The 17,969-nt window shown below is 34.5% G+C and overlaps 1 protein-coding gene across 5 annotated transcripts in view; it reads right to left on the minus strand.

The window, feature by feature from the left end:
- Nucleotides 1-8,452: 8,452 nt before the first annotated feature.
- Frem1 (FRAS1 related extracellular matrix 1) overlaps nt 8,453-17,969 on the minus strand; it is a 164,877-nt gene continuing 155,360 nt past the window's right edge. For all 5 annotated transcript variants that reach the window (XM_046467407.2, XM_058586346.1, XM_058586347.1 and 2 more), the window contains 2 exons: nt 13,078-13,163; nt 8,453-11,048 (listed from right to left, as the gene is read on the minus strand). In XM_046467407.2, the coding sequence (XP_046323363.1) occupies nt 10,849-11,048; nt 13,078-13,163 (286 nt within the window). In that variant the 3' untranslated portion in view covers nt 8,453-10,848. The remainder of the gene's footprint in view (nt 11,049-13,077; nt 13,164-17,969) is intronic.

Consider the following 17,969-nt stretch of genomic DNA (forward strand, 5'->3'; position numbering starts at 1 on the left):
GCCTTCACTCATTGTCTTGTACCCATCCAATATAATTCCAACCCCAGAGACGTCCTGCAGTGAACATTCCCTGGACATAGACCTGGGGCCAGAGACAGTGATAAAACATCGAAAATTGATTCTATATAAATTACTTCAGTCTCAAATGAAATCTCCACTCTGCCCAGTGATCTCTACCTTACTATACTCTAGCCAGCTCTCTTCATTTTCTATATAGGTTACTTAAACTCTTCCCTAATTATCTCAACCTGTTGACTACTCTGCCTACTGTCATTTTTAGTAAATGACCTCACTCTTTCTTCTGCAGAGAAACATAGAAGTCATCAAACCATACCAGCTCACCTCTCCTTTCCCCTCTACTCTCCAAATCACATCCCTTCCAGCCTGCTTTGTTAGCTAGTCTTCCCCATGTCAAACACCTTCCCTCTCCCGGCTGCCTCCCACTAGCATTTATACAATAATTGATTGTTTCAGATTCTTTAAAAACATCTCTTTTGATTCCATAAAAGTTTTCAGGTTCTGCACTTCAGTGTCATCATGTGACATCTGTGTCCAACAGGCTCCACTGTCTCAAATCCCCTCACTCACCAGCCCACACAAGTCTGGCCTTTGCTCCAGCATGCCTTTAAAACTTGCTTCCCAGGATCTCCCCTGCCTTCTTGTAGCTACTTGAACTCTCTACAACATTTAATTAATTTCTCATGAAATGGGTCCTCAACTGAATGGAGAAAGACAGGGAAGTCAGTGGGCAAAAAGCTATGAGAATCCCAAATTTTTAGGCTACAATGAGAGCAGACCTGCCATCCAGTCAGCTCCCAAGTAGTCGAGGATTTATAAGGGAGCCATTGTGCCCATAATGCTGGGATTTTTTTTTTTTTTGGACTTTGAAAGCTGGGTTCTTTCTTTATTCAGCCACTTAGTGATTCCTTGGATTTGGCTTAATTTGGGTACATGTGTGTCTTCTTAAGCAGGGAGCGACAACTCTCCAAAGGCAGGGACTGTGTTTATTGGAGACTATGTGGTTAGCAACTCTGGGCACAAGGATTTGGTTTAATTCATTTTTCTGTTTCTTTCCTGTCCCTGGCCCCTCACTTTATAGATAGAAGGTTAGTGAATGTTTGTTTTAACATAACGAATCTAATACAAATGTGGATGGAAACTTCTGACACAGGTCCTTGTTGTGCTTTGACTTTCTAAGAGGTATCTCTTTGTCCTAGAGAACTTATCCTTCAATCTCTGTGTTTAGACTCTTATTTTTAAATCAAATTTGCACTGAATCAGGAAAGGCTCAGAATAAACCATTCTTTATTTCCCAGCCTGGCCATAATCTGAGAGTAGGTCTTTTGGACTTTGTCACATTGCCACAGTTCCCAGGAAAGTCTCTCCTGAAGGACAATGACACTCCTGAAAAAGGTTAACTCATGCCAAGGGCTGCTATGTCTGTTAGGTAACTTCAGGAAGCTTGTAAATGGTTGCACTCCAGATGGAAGATGGAGGTGGTATGTCACCAACAGAAATGAGTGTAGGGGCATCTGTCTGAAAACTGTTCCCCTCCTGGCCACCTTGCCAGTTTCTGCTGATACAATGCAGGCAGCTTGGGGGAACCATATTGTCCCTATAAGCTCATAACACATGGACAAATGATTAAAAACACATGGAAAACAGTTCCACAGCTAAGCTGAAATTCAGATGGGAATGGAAAATCAACTTGCAAAGCTTTCAACTGACTCAGGGCCAAATGTAGGACAGAATGCAAAGAGAAGTTGCCAAGAGAGGGAAGTTGAGTGGGGGGAGCAAGTCATGGATAGGAAACCTAAAACAATGACGCCTTTGTATTGACAACCCTTCTCTAAGGCTCCCCAAGAGTAGGCACCAAAATCAACTCTTTGGAAATATTAAAACCTCATTTCATGAAAGATTTTAGACAGATTTATATTTTCTACCCTCTATAAATAAAAGTTGGCTTGACTATCTTGGCACCACCTATGTAGAAACATAATCTTAAGTATCTGTAACATAAATATTAAAATATTACACATTTTCCCTTCGAGGTGCAGGAATTAAGTAACAAGGTGGCAGGAGACAAACTGTGAAAAATCGTGACAATAAAATGCAAAAGCAAAGCAGATTTTCCAGCCAGGGTTTGCCTTCTGCTGTGTACCTGATGTTGGGCCCAGGTTTGCCATAAAGCTGAGCAGGACTTAGACATATTTGCAAAAAACTCCAATTTGGTTCAAATATGAAACTCCAAGAAGCCTTTACTTGTGTCTAATCTCCCAAATGACCTCATGATTCTGCCAGGTAGGAGAGCTGTAGGCAAGGAATCGATTTACTGGGAGCCAGTCCCTGCTGGTCCTGTCTGTTAATTAGCTTCTTCCTTAAATCCTTCCTGACTCCCACATAGACAGAACCACTTTTCTCTCCACTTAGCACCATTTAGATCTTCAAGTGTTGATTTGGAGCATGATTTGTAAACACAGTCCTCTTCTGTATATGCAAAAAAAAAAAATGTGTCCTTAAATGCTGAATGCAAAAGGAAACTTCAAAAATGTGACTCCAGGAAGAGTCATGTTTAGAAAATAGCTATGACCCAAGTCCAGTCCATTAGCAAAGCAAACAATCCTTTATCAAGTGAAAAATTATTCCTGAGAATTTGTCTTTTTAGAATGAGAGTTGTGTGTGATGGTTCTTTTCTGAAAGAAAGGAATACTGGGGTTTTAAAAGGGCTCCCACAGTCGTAAGCCAGGCACAGTAAAACAAATACCATGTGATCTGCACAATCTATAGAAGTTGAGCTCATAGAAACAGAAAGTAGAAGAGTGGTTACCAGGGGTGAGGTGAGGATGGGAGATATGCTGGTTAAAGGGAACAAAGTCTCAGAGAGGGGGAATAAGTTCATCAGATCAACAGAACTACACAGTGATTGCAGTTAATAACAGTGTGTTGTATTCTTGAAAACTGCTGATAGATTTTAGGTACTCTCAACACAAAAAAATAAGTATAGGAGGTAATACATATGCTAATTTGTTCAACTGAACCATTAAACAATATGTACATATTTCAAACATGTTATATGCAACAAATATACACTTTTTTGTTTTTCAAAAAAGCGGCGGGGGGGTGCTCCCTCATTCATCTGGATATCTCCAAAAATAAAAATATTTCCATGTTTAGCACAAATGTCCTAACATGTGGGAAAGTTCTCACTGGGAATGAAGAACCTTAAAACCCCAATCCTCCCACTCACAGTTCCTCCTTTCTGGGGAAAAAACTGATGGGAAATCACCGATGAAAACAGGTCCTGTTGAAAGTTGTTGTTCTTCCAAGCAGAGGCTGGCTTTGCATCACACACACACACACACACACACACACACACGCACCACAGAGTGAAGCTTTTAATTTTTATCTTAGATTGAGGGCCTACTATGTCCAAGTCATATTCTTTATAGTTTTCACATTTAATTTTCAGTTCTTCTAGGAAATTATTGATATCTTCATTTTATTTGTGAAAATCCTAAGATTGGGAAATTTAGGATACATGGCTAGCAACATAGAATTGAGATATGACCCCACCTCATGTTTTTCTCCCATCAATTTGCCTATTACCATGAAGCTATTAAAATGGTGCATATATTATTTTACATTCTATTTTAAATTAACACTATGTGAAAGAACTATCAATTTAATGAGGCAATATAAAATTCTATTAGGTTTTTTTATCATTGGACATTTTAATCATATAATTTTGCTCCAAATATTTATGACCCTGAAATAAAGACATCTTCATGCATATCATATCATGCATATCTGCTGAAGATTTTCTAACATGTTAGAGAAATTGTTTCTTTTTTCTTTAAACAATTTTTGTTCAAGTAGATTTGACAAATAATAAACTATACATTTTAAATATATGACTTGGTAGAATTTGACATATAAGAGTATATGTTTATATCTATGACACTATTATTGTGACCAAGATAGTGAATATATCCACCACTCTCAAAGGTTTCCTCATGACCTTCCCACCTAACATCTAATTTATTTTCTGCCACTATTACTTAGCTTACACTTTCCAGAATTTTCTATAAAGTACTATATACATGTGTACTTTGTGCTCTTTTTTTGTCAGGTTTCTTTCACTCAGCATAATTACTCTGCGTATCATCCACATTGTGTCAATAACTCATTTGTTTTATTCCAGTGTATACACATCCCATAGGTTGCTTATTTATCCATAAATGGACTTTTGGGTTGTTTATAGTTTTGTCTATTATAAATTAAACTACTATGAATGTTCACATGTACTTTTTTTTTGTACTGGATATTAACCTGGTGGGGATTACCACTGAGCTATATCCACAACTCCCTTCCCACCTTTTAAAACTTTTTATTTTGAAACAAGTTCTCACTAAGTTTCTGAGACTGGCCTCAAAGTTGTGATCTTCCTGCCTCAGCCTCCTGAATCTCTGGAATTATATATGTACTACAATGCCCTGCTCATGTGTTAAGTCTTTGAATAGAAATTAGGCTTTCTTTTTTCTTAGTTAAGAGATGCAATGGCTAGATAATATGGAAGGTATATGTTTAACTCTTTAAGAAACCACTGAATCATTTTTCAAAGTGGTTGTGCCATTTTATCATTCCACCAGCAGTGCACTATGGTTCCAGTTTCTCCACACCCCCACCAACAGCTGGAATAGTACATCTTTTTCATTTTAGCCATCTATTAGGTAAATAGTACTATCTCATTGTGAGCTAAATTTATATTTTCCTAATGACCAATGATTTCTACATATTCTTGTGTTTTTATTTGTGATCCATATATCTTTGTGTGTGTGTGTGTGTGTAAGAAATAACGGTTAAAATCTTCTCCCCATTTAAAAAATCCCATTTTGAGTTTCAAGGTTTTAAAAAATATAATCTAGATACCATTCCTTTATCAAATGTATGCATAGTAAACTTTCTCTCCCAATCTGTGACTTGTCCTTTCATTCTCTTAACAATAACTTGGTCAAGATGTATTATCCATTTGTATATCTTGCTTTGTTTGAAATGGTCAAATTTTGTTTACAATTTTTTCCATAAATATTCATGAGGAACTAAAGTTTTCTTTTCTGCTAATATCTTTGTATAGTTTAGTTTTAGAGTAATGTTGGCATGTAATGTGGAAAGTAGTTCTTCCTTTTCAATCCTCTGAATGAGTGTTTTGTAGAACTGTCAATATTTCTTCCTTAAATATTTGTAGAATTCTGTAGTGAAGCTAGCTGAGACTGGAGTTTTCTTTGTGAGAAAGTTTTAAACTACAAATTCAGTTTTTTTAGTTATACAACTTTTTAAAGTTATTTATTTATTTATTTATTTTTGAGCTTCTGTTGTTTGTGTTTTCAAAGAACTTACTCATTTCATTTAGGTGTTGAATTTACTTGTGTTATGCTGTTTATGATATCCCCTTACTGTCCTTTAAACTATAGAATCTACAATAATGCAGATTGTTAGAAATCCATGTCTTTCTTTGTCCAACTCAGTCTGGAGATTCACACACACACACACACACACACATTATATACATATAAATTCTCAATGAGTCAGCTTTTGATTTCATTTGCCTTCTCTCTTGTTTTTCAGTTTGCCATTTCATTTGATTTTTGTCCTGATCTTTATATTTCTGCTTTATTTCCGTTTTTCTTAAAGGGCAAGTGAGGTTATTCCTTTCTAATAAAAGCATTTAGTGCTATAAAATTTCCCTTAAGTATTGCCTTAATGGCATCCCACAAACTTTGATATGTTGTTTTCATTTTTATTCTGATAATCCTTCTTAATTTCCTCTTTGATTTCTTTTTTAACCTCTGTGTTAAAGAAGAATATAATTTAGTGTCTAATCACTTGGGGATCTTTCAGAAATATTTGTTATTGCTTTCTAATTTGATTCCACTATGGTCCGAGAACACATTTTGTATGACTTGAATCCTTTTAAACTTACTAAGACTTGTTTAATGTCCTACCATATGTTCTGTTCCGGTAAATGTGTCGTGTACCCTGGAAAAGAAGATACATTCTGCTGTTGTTGGGTAAAGTGTTCTATATATTTCATTCGTGTTACTTTGGTTAATAGTGCCCACACTTCTATATCCTTCTGATTTTCTAGCTATTTATTCCAACAGATACTGAAAAAGGGGTATTAACTTTTCTGACTATGAGTATAGATTGATCTATTTCTCTTTTCCATTCTACCAGCTTTTCTCCATATATTTTTAAGCTTTGTTATTAGATGCATATATGTTTTGGATAATTAGATTTTCTTAATGTATTGATGACATTCTAAAGTGCCTTTATTTATTCTTGGCAATGTTCATTCATCTAAAATCTACTCTAATATTACTATAGCTGCTTAAATTTTAACTAGGTTTAAGGTGGCATATCTTTTTTTTTTTTTTGGTGAATATTCTATAGAATGGCTTCATCGTGGCACATTTGTGCATACATAAAAATATAATTTGTTCAGTTTCACTGTCTAGTTCCCTCCCCTCTTCCCTTCCCAGATTGTCTTCCTCTACCATACTGGTCTCCCTTCTAATTCCTCCTTTCTTTTACTTTAAATGTGTTGCGTATTTACATTTAAAGTATATTTCTTATGGACAGCATATAGTTGAGTGTGAACATTTTTTTTCCTTGTCAGGTAAGTTGAGATTGATTGCTTTTGGAAAGGAAAAATACAGATGGAGATAGAAGCAAAAGGTGAATTCATACATCATTGCTTGGAAAAAGTGTTGCAGGTTACCATGAGGCCTTTAATGGAAGTGTTGGTTGATTTTTGTTCCTTTCTGTCTTAAGATAAACTGAACTTTATTGCCTAGCAGAGTATAAGGCCTATAAAACTGCTCAAAATGAACAGTTATAAGTGTATGTTATGAGGATAGTATATTCATTTCCTGCATGATCCTGCTCTAAAGGCTTGTAAAGTTAATTTTAAGAAATCATGGTGTTCTGTATATTACAGACATCCAGACACTCTCTGCCATTAGTAACATTTCTTTTCCATGATTGATGGGGAGAAAGAAGAGGGAGATCAATAAAGCAGTGCTGTAAATTTAAAAATATGTCAAATCAGCATTCCCTTCTCCTTAACCAACACACACACACACACACACACACATAAAATAAACAAAAATATGGGTGATACATAGGGAAAAAATTGCAAAACATATCTTGGATGAGTCAGATAAACACACAACAAATACATCATCCCATTTGTAGTTTTTGAAATAAATTTTATTTGGTGATTTTTAACAGTATGTTTTATTGAGATACACTGCGTAACACAAAATAAACCAATTTAAAGTGTTCACTTTAATGGCTTTTAGTATATTTACTATGTTATCCAACTATCATCATCACCTAACTCCACATTCTCAAAAAGAAACCCTGTACCTATTAATAGTTTGTCCCAGTTCCCCAATTCTTCCACTAATCTATTTCATCTTCATAGATTTGCCTATTCTGGACATTTGATATAAATGGATTCATATATTATATGGTTTGGGGTCTACTTTCACTTACAATAGTGTTTTCAAGTATAAGGTAAATATTATCATACTTATCATTTAAAGGTGTTTTACTGAAATATAATAAAGCCATCTGCTAAGGATAGGATACTATGTGGAACAGGGGAAGAGATGCAGCCTAGCATTAGGAAGACCTTGGTTGTAAGTACTGATTTCTTCTGAGGATCTCAGTCTTCTCATCTCTAGATGAGATGATGCCATAGATCTCTCCCTTTAATTTCTGTTGCCCCAGAAATCTCTAAGGTACAGAGATACATACTGCTTGTCATTTCACCCCCCCCCCCAAAAAAAAAAGTGTTACAAAATCAATTAACTACATCTGAATCCCTCATATCCTAACAATCCTGGAGACAGGAAATTTGGGACAACTGCTATCAATAACACTTTGACCTGATTATAAACTCAGGAAGTTAGCACCAGTTCCTTAATCAGGAGAGAAATATCACAAAAGTCACCCTAAGCTGATGTATCTGAGTATGCTTCCCTCCGATTCTAAAAAGTGATAATGTAATCAATGATTTTCACTGTGAGTTTCTCCCTGATAAAAAGCTTAAGGCTTAAAAAAAAAAAAAAGCTATTAGAAATTTGCATATAATTGCCAAGCTTTTATGCTTTCGTTTTCCTATCCCATTCACTACCATATCTTTATATAGAACAATGCCAGTTGCAGAGTTGACGCTTATTGAATATTTGTTGAATGAATGATAGGTATATGGACGAATGGAAGTCATATAACTAGAAGCTGCTCTAAACAGTAAACACAAGAGACATACTAAGCTTTCTACCCATTCCTTCTTATAATAGACAGACTCATTGAGATTAAAAAAAAAAAAAAAACCCCACATGCCCCTGGGAAAAATATAAAATGTCAAAACTAAAGGAACAATACCTGAGAACTAGAAATAAATTTATTTTTTAAAATGTTGATACAATACTAGATAGAGTACATTTAATATGCAGCTTTGTTGTAGAAATCAACACCAATTTATGGCTTAAAATTACACAGAACCATAGTGTTAATTAAAATAGGTACATAGCTTTTGGGCTGTATTAAAAATAAACAAAAACAGAAATGCAAACAAATGTCACCTGGTTTATTTTTACCACTCCTTGGAAAGAGAGGAAATGATTATCATATGCCTTTAAAATTTATTTTTAGCAAATTATATGTTATGTATTAAAGATCCATATCAACAAGATTCTGGAAAGTTACACACTGCTGTGCTGTGTTAATGCCCTTGGATACAGGGGAACTTTCCCAGAGTCAGTGTTCAGGTGTGGGGAAGAGAGCTGGTAACATTCAGGTCCTCCTTCTTGCCATTCTTTTTCCTAGATATCATCATCACCACCCTTTCCTACATGAGCCTTCTGCCCAGCCACTCTCTTTCTCTTCTATAACCCATTCCTCCACTCTAATATGTCTAGTTGTTATAAAAATCAAACCATTCTCCTCTATGATAACATTTGCAATTACAGTTGTGTCATTGTCAATGCAGAAAAGAGTAATAAATTTATCATGCCAACCAGTTTCCACACAGTTGATATAGTTCTAGACTTCCAGTTTTAAATAAGTTTATATATTTTTAGATTTCTGGTAGGAAGTAATAGCCCTTAAATTCCTTATTCTCGGAACTTTTACTTTTTCCCTAGGATTTAACCTTTCTGTTTTTTCCCAGGAATCCCACCTTTCCACTCTGCAGAGGGCAGTGAATCACAAGGAATTGGCTAGAGCTGGTATGGAGGATGGGTTTGGCATATTTGGGTTAAACACCAGAGGATGCTTATGTCCTGTGCATATAGGAATCAGCCATCTAATGTAAGGAGCTCCCTTCCCTTACTCTGAAATCACATGGAGATTTAAGTAAGAGACCGAACATCTGAGTCTTATCATAACCTCTCTATGTAAAATTTTCCATTAGTCAAGACTTTGATAAATGAACAGAAATAAAACAAATCTGTCATGTTTTCATATCCAGAAACTGGAATAACTTTCTTAAACCATTTTTAGTGTCTACAACACTCAAGTTATTATCATAGAAAAGCACTCTAGTCTTTCATAATCCATTTTAATTCTGAAGTTACACTGGTGCTCAGATAGCAAGTTACATTTGGCACAACCATATTTTTCAGTGATTGTGCAAACAAAAATTTTAATAAACATTTCACAAATAAAGTTCTAATTTCTCTATAATTAAGCATTGATTTCAGAAGGGAGTTTTGTGAAGGTTACAACGTGTTCATTGCTATGAAAATGTTTCACTCAGCTGAGTTTATAAATTAATAAGGTACTTTTCCATTAGAGAGTCTAGTTAACACAGCATTTCTAAAAATATTAAAGATTTAAGGGCTAAAATTGCATCGAAATCTTTTCTGAGAATATAAGCTTTCAAAGGCTCTGTTTTCAATATTACTTTTCTTTGTTTGTCAGCATAGTTCATGGGAACACTTCTGAGGAAGCATTATTTTTCTTCCAAATGTCAACCATCATTCATAGATACTCCTTATTCCAAATGTCCTTGAAAAACACTAGTTGGTACAATAAACACCAACAAAGATGAAGAGATTATGTTACTGCAAATTTCATATGACTCTGGAAGCCTGGGGAAACCCAATCTTTAGCTTTGGAATGGCACAATGCCAACATTCATGCTGGAAAAGGAGTTTGTTGAGTAGCGATGGGTAGGTCTCTAAAGTACAGATAGCTCCCTGAATTCTCACCTGAACTATACCTTTGAAGTTGAACCTCCATCTGCAAGATTCTTCCAACTAAAAGAGAATTTTTTTACATCCACAGTTTCTAATTTTAGGTTTCACACTGAAAGGTCCCTAAAGGGATAAACCCACCCTTTGCAATTCAATGTTGGCTTAATGAATGGGTAGTCCCTCCGACTGAAGTGCTAGGAGCACCTGTCATGGAGGCTGCAGAATAGATTCACTTGAGATAATGAGGATAAAAATATCTAAGGACCATGAACATTGGCACTGCTTAAGAAATGGAGTAGGGTGAGGGAGCTGGTCTTCTGGAATAAGCAAATCTTACACCTCATAATACTGCAGGCATTTATTTTGAAAGGTACTGAAATACAAAAATTGTATTTCATCCTGTAAGAAGTATTCATTTATCAATCTTCCTGAAATACTAACCTAGGTACTATATTTTTACTGGATAGAATCACAAAGATGTACACACTCAGTCAAGACAATTTGTCTCTATTGAGCAATCTTCAGAAATCCTGTAAATAAATAGATGAGAAATCTCTCGTGGCTTCTGTAGAGCAAGTTACATTTAGAGTTTCCTGGAGCACATGAAATTTTGAGGTTTGCCCTTCATACAGTTCTTTGTTTGCCATTTACCTCCTCTTTGGACCAAAACACAGTTCTTTCCAGGCTTTGAGTGTTGAGGGGGCTCTCTCCTCCAGTTGGTGAAGGTGACAGGTTCACCTCCAATCCATTCCCAGTGGCCAGTGTGCGCTTGGTCATTCAAACCTAATGTGAGCCAAAAGAATGTGCCAAACAATTTTATTACATTTACACTTAGATAGACTATCTAGTCTATTGTTCTAACCACAGTTATGACATGCCAATGTGGGTCCAGGTTCTAAAACAAAGAATAGAAACTGGGAATACTATAAGACACAATAGTATAAGACTTTGGAATCAGACAAATTTGAGTCCAAATTCTAACTCCACCAGTTGCTAGCTAAGCCCCTTTGGGCAGGTTACTTATGCTCGCTGAGTTTCCTTTTTGTCGTCTAAGGAATGGGTATGAAAATACATGTACATGTTTGAAGGATTAAATAAAATAATGTATATAGAACTCTCCACATATGTGTTTAATAAACATCAGCCAGTATTAGTATATGTATCATTCTACACATAGAACTCTTATCACAGGGCTATAGGTATTTTCTTGTTCCTTGTTCTTCTACATTACTTAAATGTCTTGGTTTTCATATTTGAAAGTAGTTTATGAAGTATTATTTTTAGTCTGGAGCTTAAGATGTTTCAATCTGCTACAATTCCAATAAAAAAAATGGTTTTCTCTTCTTGCCTCTCTATTCCTACTGGCAATTGGTGCAAATTGCATTCTAATGTTGTACAGCTTCTATAATATTTTCTTAAAGAAATATTCTTCCCCCTCACTCTCATTCATAATAGAAATAACAAAAGGAAAAAAAAGGAAGGAATCCATTTTAATAGCATGATCTAACATTTTCCAACTCAAATTTGACCCTGACAACAGTCCCAGTTACAGAGCATGTAATCTTTCCCAACTGATTTTCAACCAATATTTTTGGGTGAAATCAACTGAAATGTTTTTTGTTTAGAAATACCCTATGTTCATGTAGATTGCTTCCTTGAGTTAATGATCAGATAATAATACTATGCCTAAGTACTTTGTGAGAACAAAGTCTTAAACAGCATGGTTAAGGATGTAGATAAAACTTATGTTGCAACCCAACTCTTAATACTCTCAATTTCATATCTGAATTTAAAGACCTACTAAGTATTACAGAAATTTTGAGACACCAAGACTGGATTTACCATAATTCCCTTAAATATAGTGCCTCTAAGGAGCAGTTTAGAATACTGACTTTGATGTGCCCTGAGAATTCTATTTCCAAAAGTAGCTTATAAAGACTTGTTATTATTGTCAAAATTGTAGAAAATAGGGCTGGGGGTGTGACTCAGTGGCAGAGCGATTGACTAGCATGTGTGAGGCACTGGGTTCGATTCTCAGAACCACATATAAACAAATGAATAAAATAAAGATCCATCAGAAACTTTAAAAAATAATTGTAGAAAACATTTTAAAAACTTCAGAAACCAAGGAATAAAAGTAAAAGCATCTATAGTTCTTGAGTAGAGGTAAATCATTTCAAATTCTTTAGCATATATTTCTCTATATTTATATATATATACCTTATGCATATGAATTTCTTTTTTATTATAAATTATTAATTCTTATGGCTGTGGACTTTGACTTTTTTACTTACCACCTTGTCACAAATGCAAAGCATTACATATTTTACATATAATATGTAACCAACATATTTTTGTTGAATCAATTAATAAACAAGCATAGGCATTTTGTCATGCCTTTAATAGTTAAAACCTTAAAAAAGCATTAAATATATTTTATTTCAAAATTAAGTAAGTGTGCTTTCACATGACCATATTATAATTTATCCATTCCCTATTTACAAATAATTTTAATTTTTAAAGTTTAGAAATGTCATTGCATTATATTCTCCTAGCTATCAATCTGACCACATCCCTAATTATTTCTTGGAACAGATGTCTGAAAATGAAGTATTGTGTCAAAAGGCTTAAGACAAGGTTTAGTTTTTGGTGCTAGGAACTGCTAATTTCAAAAGACAGATGATTAGACTAATCATCTAATCATTGCCCTTTATTGCAAACTACAATTACTTGGTTGCTAAAAGGGAGCAGGAGGTGTTGGTACCTATTCTCTTTGTGTTCTGCCTCCCTCCTCAGCATAACAGATACTTGCCTATCCAAAAGGGCTTTCTTCCACTGATGTCCCAGAGCCACTGCATGTGCTGCCTGGAGAATACAGTTACGAGATTTCCCAGGTGTCTATACACAAATGAAAATAAGAATGTCAGCAACAGGTAATTGACATTTTTGCTCATACAAAATGCATAACATAATAAAAAAATAAGTTTAAAACATCAAAAAAAAAAAAGGTGTTATATGTAGAAAGGATTTTTCCAAGACTTTAATACTCTATTTTTTCTTTCATGAGTGTCTGCAGGGTAGGGATAGTTGACAACAGGGAAAGGGTTCTTATAGTACCTGCACTTTAAAAAGCACAGTTCAATGAGTTTCACGCATCTTTTCGTAAAATTACCAACTGCTTATTATAAAAATTAATTACTTAATGAAAAAATACTTTAACTCTTTTAAGAGATTTTTTCTGTTATAAATTTAGCAATTATCCAGTTAATTTGATCAGTAAGGTGAGTCAATTATTCAGACAAAATGACTTAAGATATAAATTTTGAGTTTAGTGTGTTTAGTCAAATTACCCAATAATTATAACCATTTCATTATACTCAGTGAAATATGTATATCCCATTATCAAAACTTCATGTATTTTGTAGAAGTTAAAGCATCTGTTCTTGTAAGCACATATAAAAAATTTCCCACAAAACAGAATTCTCTCTGAATTATTTTTGCAAACAGTTGAATTATACGTATAAGGAATATTTGATTGTGCCTAACTACCCTGCAGTTCTTATAAAAGCTCTTTTAAGATGCTTTACTATAAAGACAATAGATTACATCTTTTCTTTAAAAAAAGTTTTATAATACAAATCCACAATGTATACATGTATCATAACATTACATTGTGCCCCATAAATATACATGATAATTTGTCAATTAAAATTAAAAGGAATAAGCTTTTTTAAAATGTTTAAAAACTTGAAAATTCAAACAAAAAATCTTCATGATTTCTGGCCTGGTCAGTATCCACTGACATGAAAATAAGTAGGAAACAAAATTAGCAATATTTATATAGGGTTAGATGACGATTGAACTAAATTTTATACATTTTTGCAATGTTTTTCCAAAGTTCAGATTTATTTCTCTGGTTTTGCCACATACATTAAACATAATTTGTCTGTTTCTTATTGATTTTTCCTCATTACTATCAGTGCTTTGCTGCTCTATAATGCAATGTTGCCTTCCTGGTCCCTGAAATATGTAAGACTCTTTGCCCTTCCACCACATGACTTCAGGTACTGAATTTGGGTTTTATGACTTGGTTCTGATCTCATTATTTACCATCAGCTCCTGTCTGACAGTTACAGCAGGTAGGATGGGGCAGCTTTCCTCCCCTTTTCCTCACATCCAATATGATCATGTGCTGTGGGCTTAGAACACAGAATATCAAACTCATATTCAGTGTAGGCCAAGGGAGGGCTTGAGTGGCTGCCTCAGCCCGTATTGTGCAGTGGACAGAGCAAGGGACATGAGGGCTCCACTTCCTTCTCTACCCCTTCAGTCCTTACTGAACTCCCTGATTTTCTTACTGAACTAATTTCCTTATTTCACCAACCTCACACCCTCAACTTCATCATCAGGAAGTAATGGATTTATTCAAGTATATTCATCTTTTCTCTAGCTTGAAGATACCTGAAACTATCTTTAAAACAGACTTTGTAAGTTATGTTTTAGTTGCTTAAATACAATTTCAGTTTTCTATCTGATTCTTCAAAAAGCAGGACATCCCAAAAAAAGAACCAGATAGGAAAATAGCTTTACTTCAGATTGGTCAAGTGCTGGAATGTAGTTATATACAAAAGAAATATTTGTGTATTTACATGTTGATTATTTTATTAAAATACCATTACTTTCACTTTTGCTCATATACCCATAAAATATTGTAAATATTGTCTTATAGAAATGTGCATTGTAGATATAAAAGTGAAATATATAGCCACACATACACAAATAAAAATCCTTTGGCACCTCTGAAATTTGAAGGCATTTAAAGTACAAAATTAAAAACAACACCTAATTTTTCTGGTTGTAGAAATAAACATCTTATTGTACACACATACAAATATATAACAACAAATCCCATCAATATGTAAGACCATAATGCACCAATAAATGTGGAAAATGAAAGAAAGAGAGAGAGAGAGAGAGAGAGAGAGAGAGAGAGAGAGAGAGAGGAAGGAAGGAAGGAAGGAAGGAAGGAAGGAAGGAAGGAAGGAAGGAAGGAAGGAAGGAAGAAACATCTATTTCTTCTAAAGTTTTTGATTAAGTATCAGTATATTTCAGGGAGATTCTTTAAGAATCAGCCAGCAGGGGTTCCAGACTCTCCTGTGGGAAGACAAAATGGCTTCATAGATAATGATCTATAATAATAGAATTACCAATGTACAGTGACTGCCTTAGGAAATGAGCAGATGAGATTACAATATGTAAATTCAAGAAATGCCTAATCCAGGAGTCTGGCTCCTTTGGGTTATAAAAATAATAAAATACCAATGGAGAGGAAAAGAGATTGGAGATAAAGATTGAGTTGAGCTAGTAATCTGATTAGGAACAAGGGATGAAGTAAAATGTGCTGTTCTTATTGAAACAGGGGCATTATAAATGACTCTCTGTAAAAGATCTTCCAGAACATATACTAGTGAGGGAGCCCCAGAACAGAATCAAATAGTGGCCCCTAGGACTACAGCATACTACATGCATACTAATCCTAATTACAGAACCTAAAACCATCTTCTAAAATACATAATAAGAATGTAAGTCTCCAGGTTATAACATGTTAAACTGTGACTTTGACCCAAAAGGAACTGACAATTCCAGAGGAGTACCCACTTTTAAGCCAACAGAGTAAATACAATGAACCAGGAAAGTAATGAATGTGGGAAGAAAGAATGCCCAAAGGATGAACAAAAATATGCTGAAAGGGAGGAGGGGACTTTGGGGCTCAGTAAAAACTTATACTGAGGAGGTGGCCTTACCACCCAAAAATGTTGTTCCTGGAATAATTGATCCAAGGGAATATGATTATCTTTTATTTTTATTTACTTTTAATCTGCTAGTAGACAATTTTTGAAATATCTGTAACTAGTACATATAAGTGTAGTCACTCTTTTTGTCCTTCTGAAATGAAATGCATGTTGAAGCATCATGCAAATGCAATCAAAGGAAAGGTTTATATTTATATCCACTCAATTTTTACATCCATTCTTTCAATTGAAAGTATAAGATTAGAAGTTTTAAGTGATGCTTTAAAAATACTACACCATGTGTATTTTCTTTACTTCCCTTACATACCCTGGAATATCATCAGGAATGGTATTTGAGAGATATTTTAGTTTCTGAATCAATATGGGGTTTACATAATATATAATTTGAAAAAGTTTATTTTACTGATAATGAGTTGTTTTTCTAAACTATGGTGGAAAAGCTCCAGTTGTCCTTAAATTTTTTCTCTTGTTCTGAGATTTTTCTCAGTTTTATATCTAAAAAGAAGTCACAGTTTAAAATGATTCCCTGAGACTAGAGTTTATCAAAATAATTCCAAAATAATTTGAGTAATAGTAGTTCTGAATCTGCTTATAAAAATACTGTTTGATGTGCTTGCTATGATCACTCAGATAGATTAGCAGGGGAGGTGGGAATTCTTTAGCTATTATCATGGATTTTATAATGGATTATTCCAGAGCAAAATATTTTTCCACTTACAGTATTTCTAAATCTCATTTATTTTCTAAGGTATGTAATCAATATATATTGCTTGCAGCTCATATTATTGTATTTAGGTCCAGGGAGCTTCTTAATTGGACCTATAGTAAGACTTCAGGTCAATAAATACTAAATACTGTTTTTAAATTCAGTATTTTTCATATTCTTCACAGGGAAGGGAATGTAGTAAGGAATGATCAGGATTATATGACATTAATGATGTAAAATGTAGTATTTTTGGACTTGCCACAGAGGACAGGTGGATCTGGAGAGTTACTGTGTCTATTTCTTTGATGAATAAGGAATTATTTAGTTATTGGACTGTGGGGCCATTACAAAAGAATAGTACTTTAAAAAATATGGTCTGGGGCTGGGGTCATAGCTCAGCAGTACAGTGCTTGCCTTGTACATGTGAGGCACTAGGTTCAATCCTCAGCACTACATAAAGTAAAGAAATAAAATAAATAAAATAGGGGCTGTGGCTCAGTGGTAGGGCACTTGTCTGGCACGTGTGAGGAGGCACTGGGTTTGAGTCTCAGCACCACATATAAATAAATAAAATAAAGGTTTGTCAACAACTAAAAAAAATAGCAAATAAATAAAGATATTGTATCCATCTTAAAAAAATCTTTAAAAAAATAGGTCTAAAAAAATATATGGTCTGGTGCTAAAGGTTTAGCTCAGTGTCAGATCACTTGCCTAGCATGTATGAGGCTCTGGATTCTGTTTCCAGCACTTCAAAAAACAACCAACCAACTCAACCCCATCAAAGTATGGCCTGATCTAGCCATTTCCGGTTCAATAAATGCCCAATAAACATCTGTTGAATGAATGAATCTATAAACTCAGAACTTGATTTTACCTTAGGTTTGCCCTGAAAGGTTAGCTTGATTTAAGTCCAAAGAAAATTTGGAAATCATAATTTAATAAAAATCTTAATATTTCTTTGCTGTGAGCGATACAAAAGTTCTAGCACATAATTTTGAAAACCAACTTTTGGTTAACCCAACACAAAGTTAAAATAGATGTGCTTGTCAATACACCTGTGATAAGAAATCCCCTGTACTGATGGAGCTAATTGGAGATTATAATGGAAAAGTAAGTCCTATCTCTTTCATTTACTTACTTAGATGACCATAAGTGAATGTTTTTCCTTCCTTAAAACTTTTTTAT

Source organism: Marmota monax, unplaced genomic scaffold, assembly GCF_021218885.2.
Source record: "Marmota monax isolate L192 unplaced genomic scaffold, Marmota_monax_Labrador192_F-V1.1 WCK01_AAM20220418_F8-fsc00033, whole genome shotgun sequence".
In the NCBI taxonomy this organism is placed as follows: Eukaryota; Metazoa; Chordata; class Mammalia; order Rodentia; family Sciuridae; genus Marmota; species Marmota monax.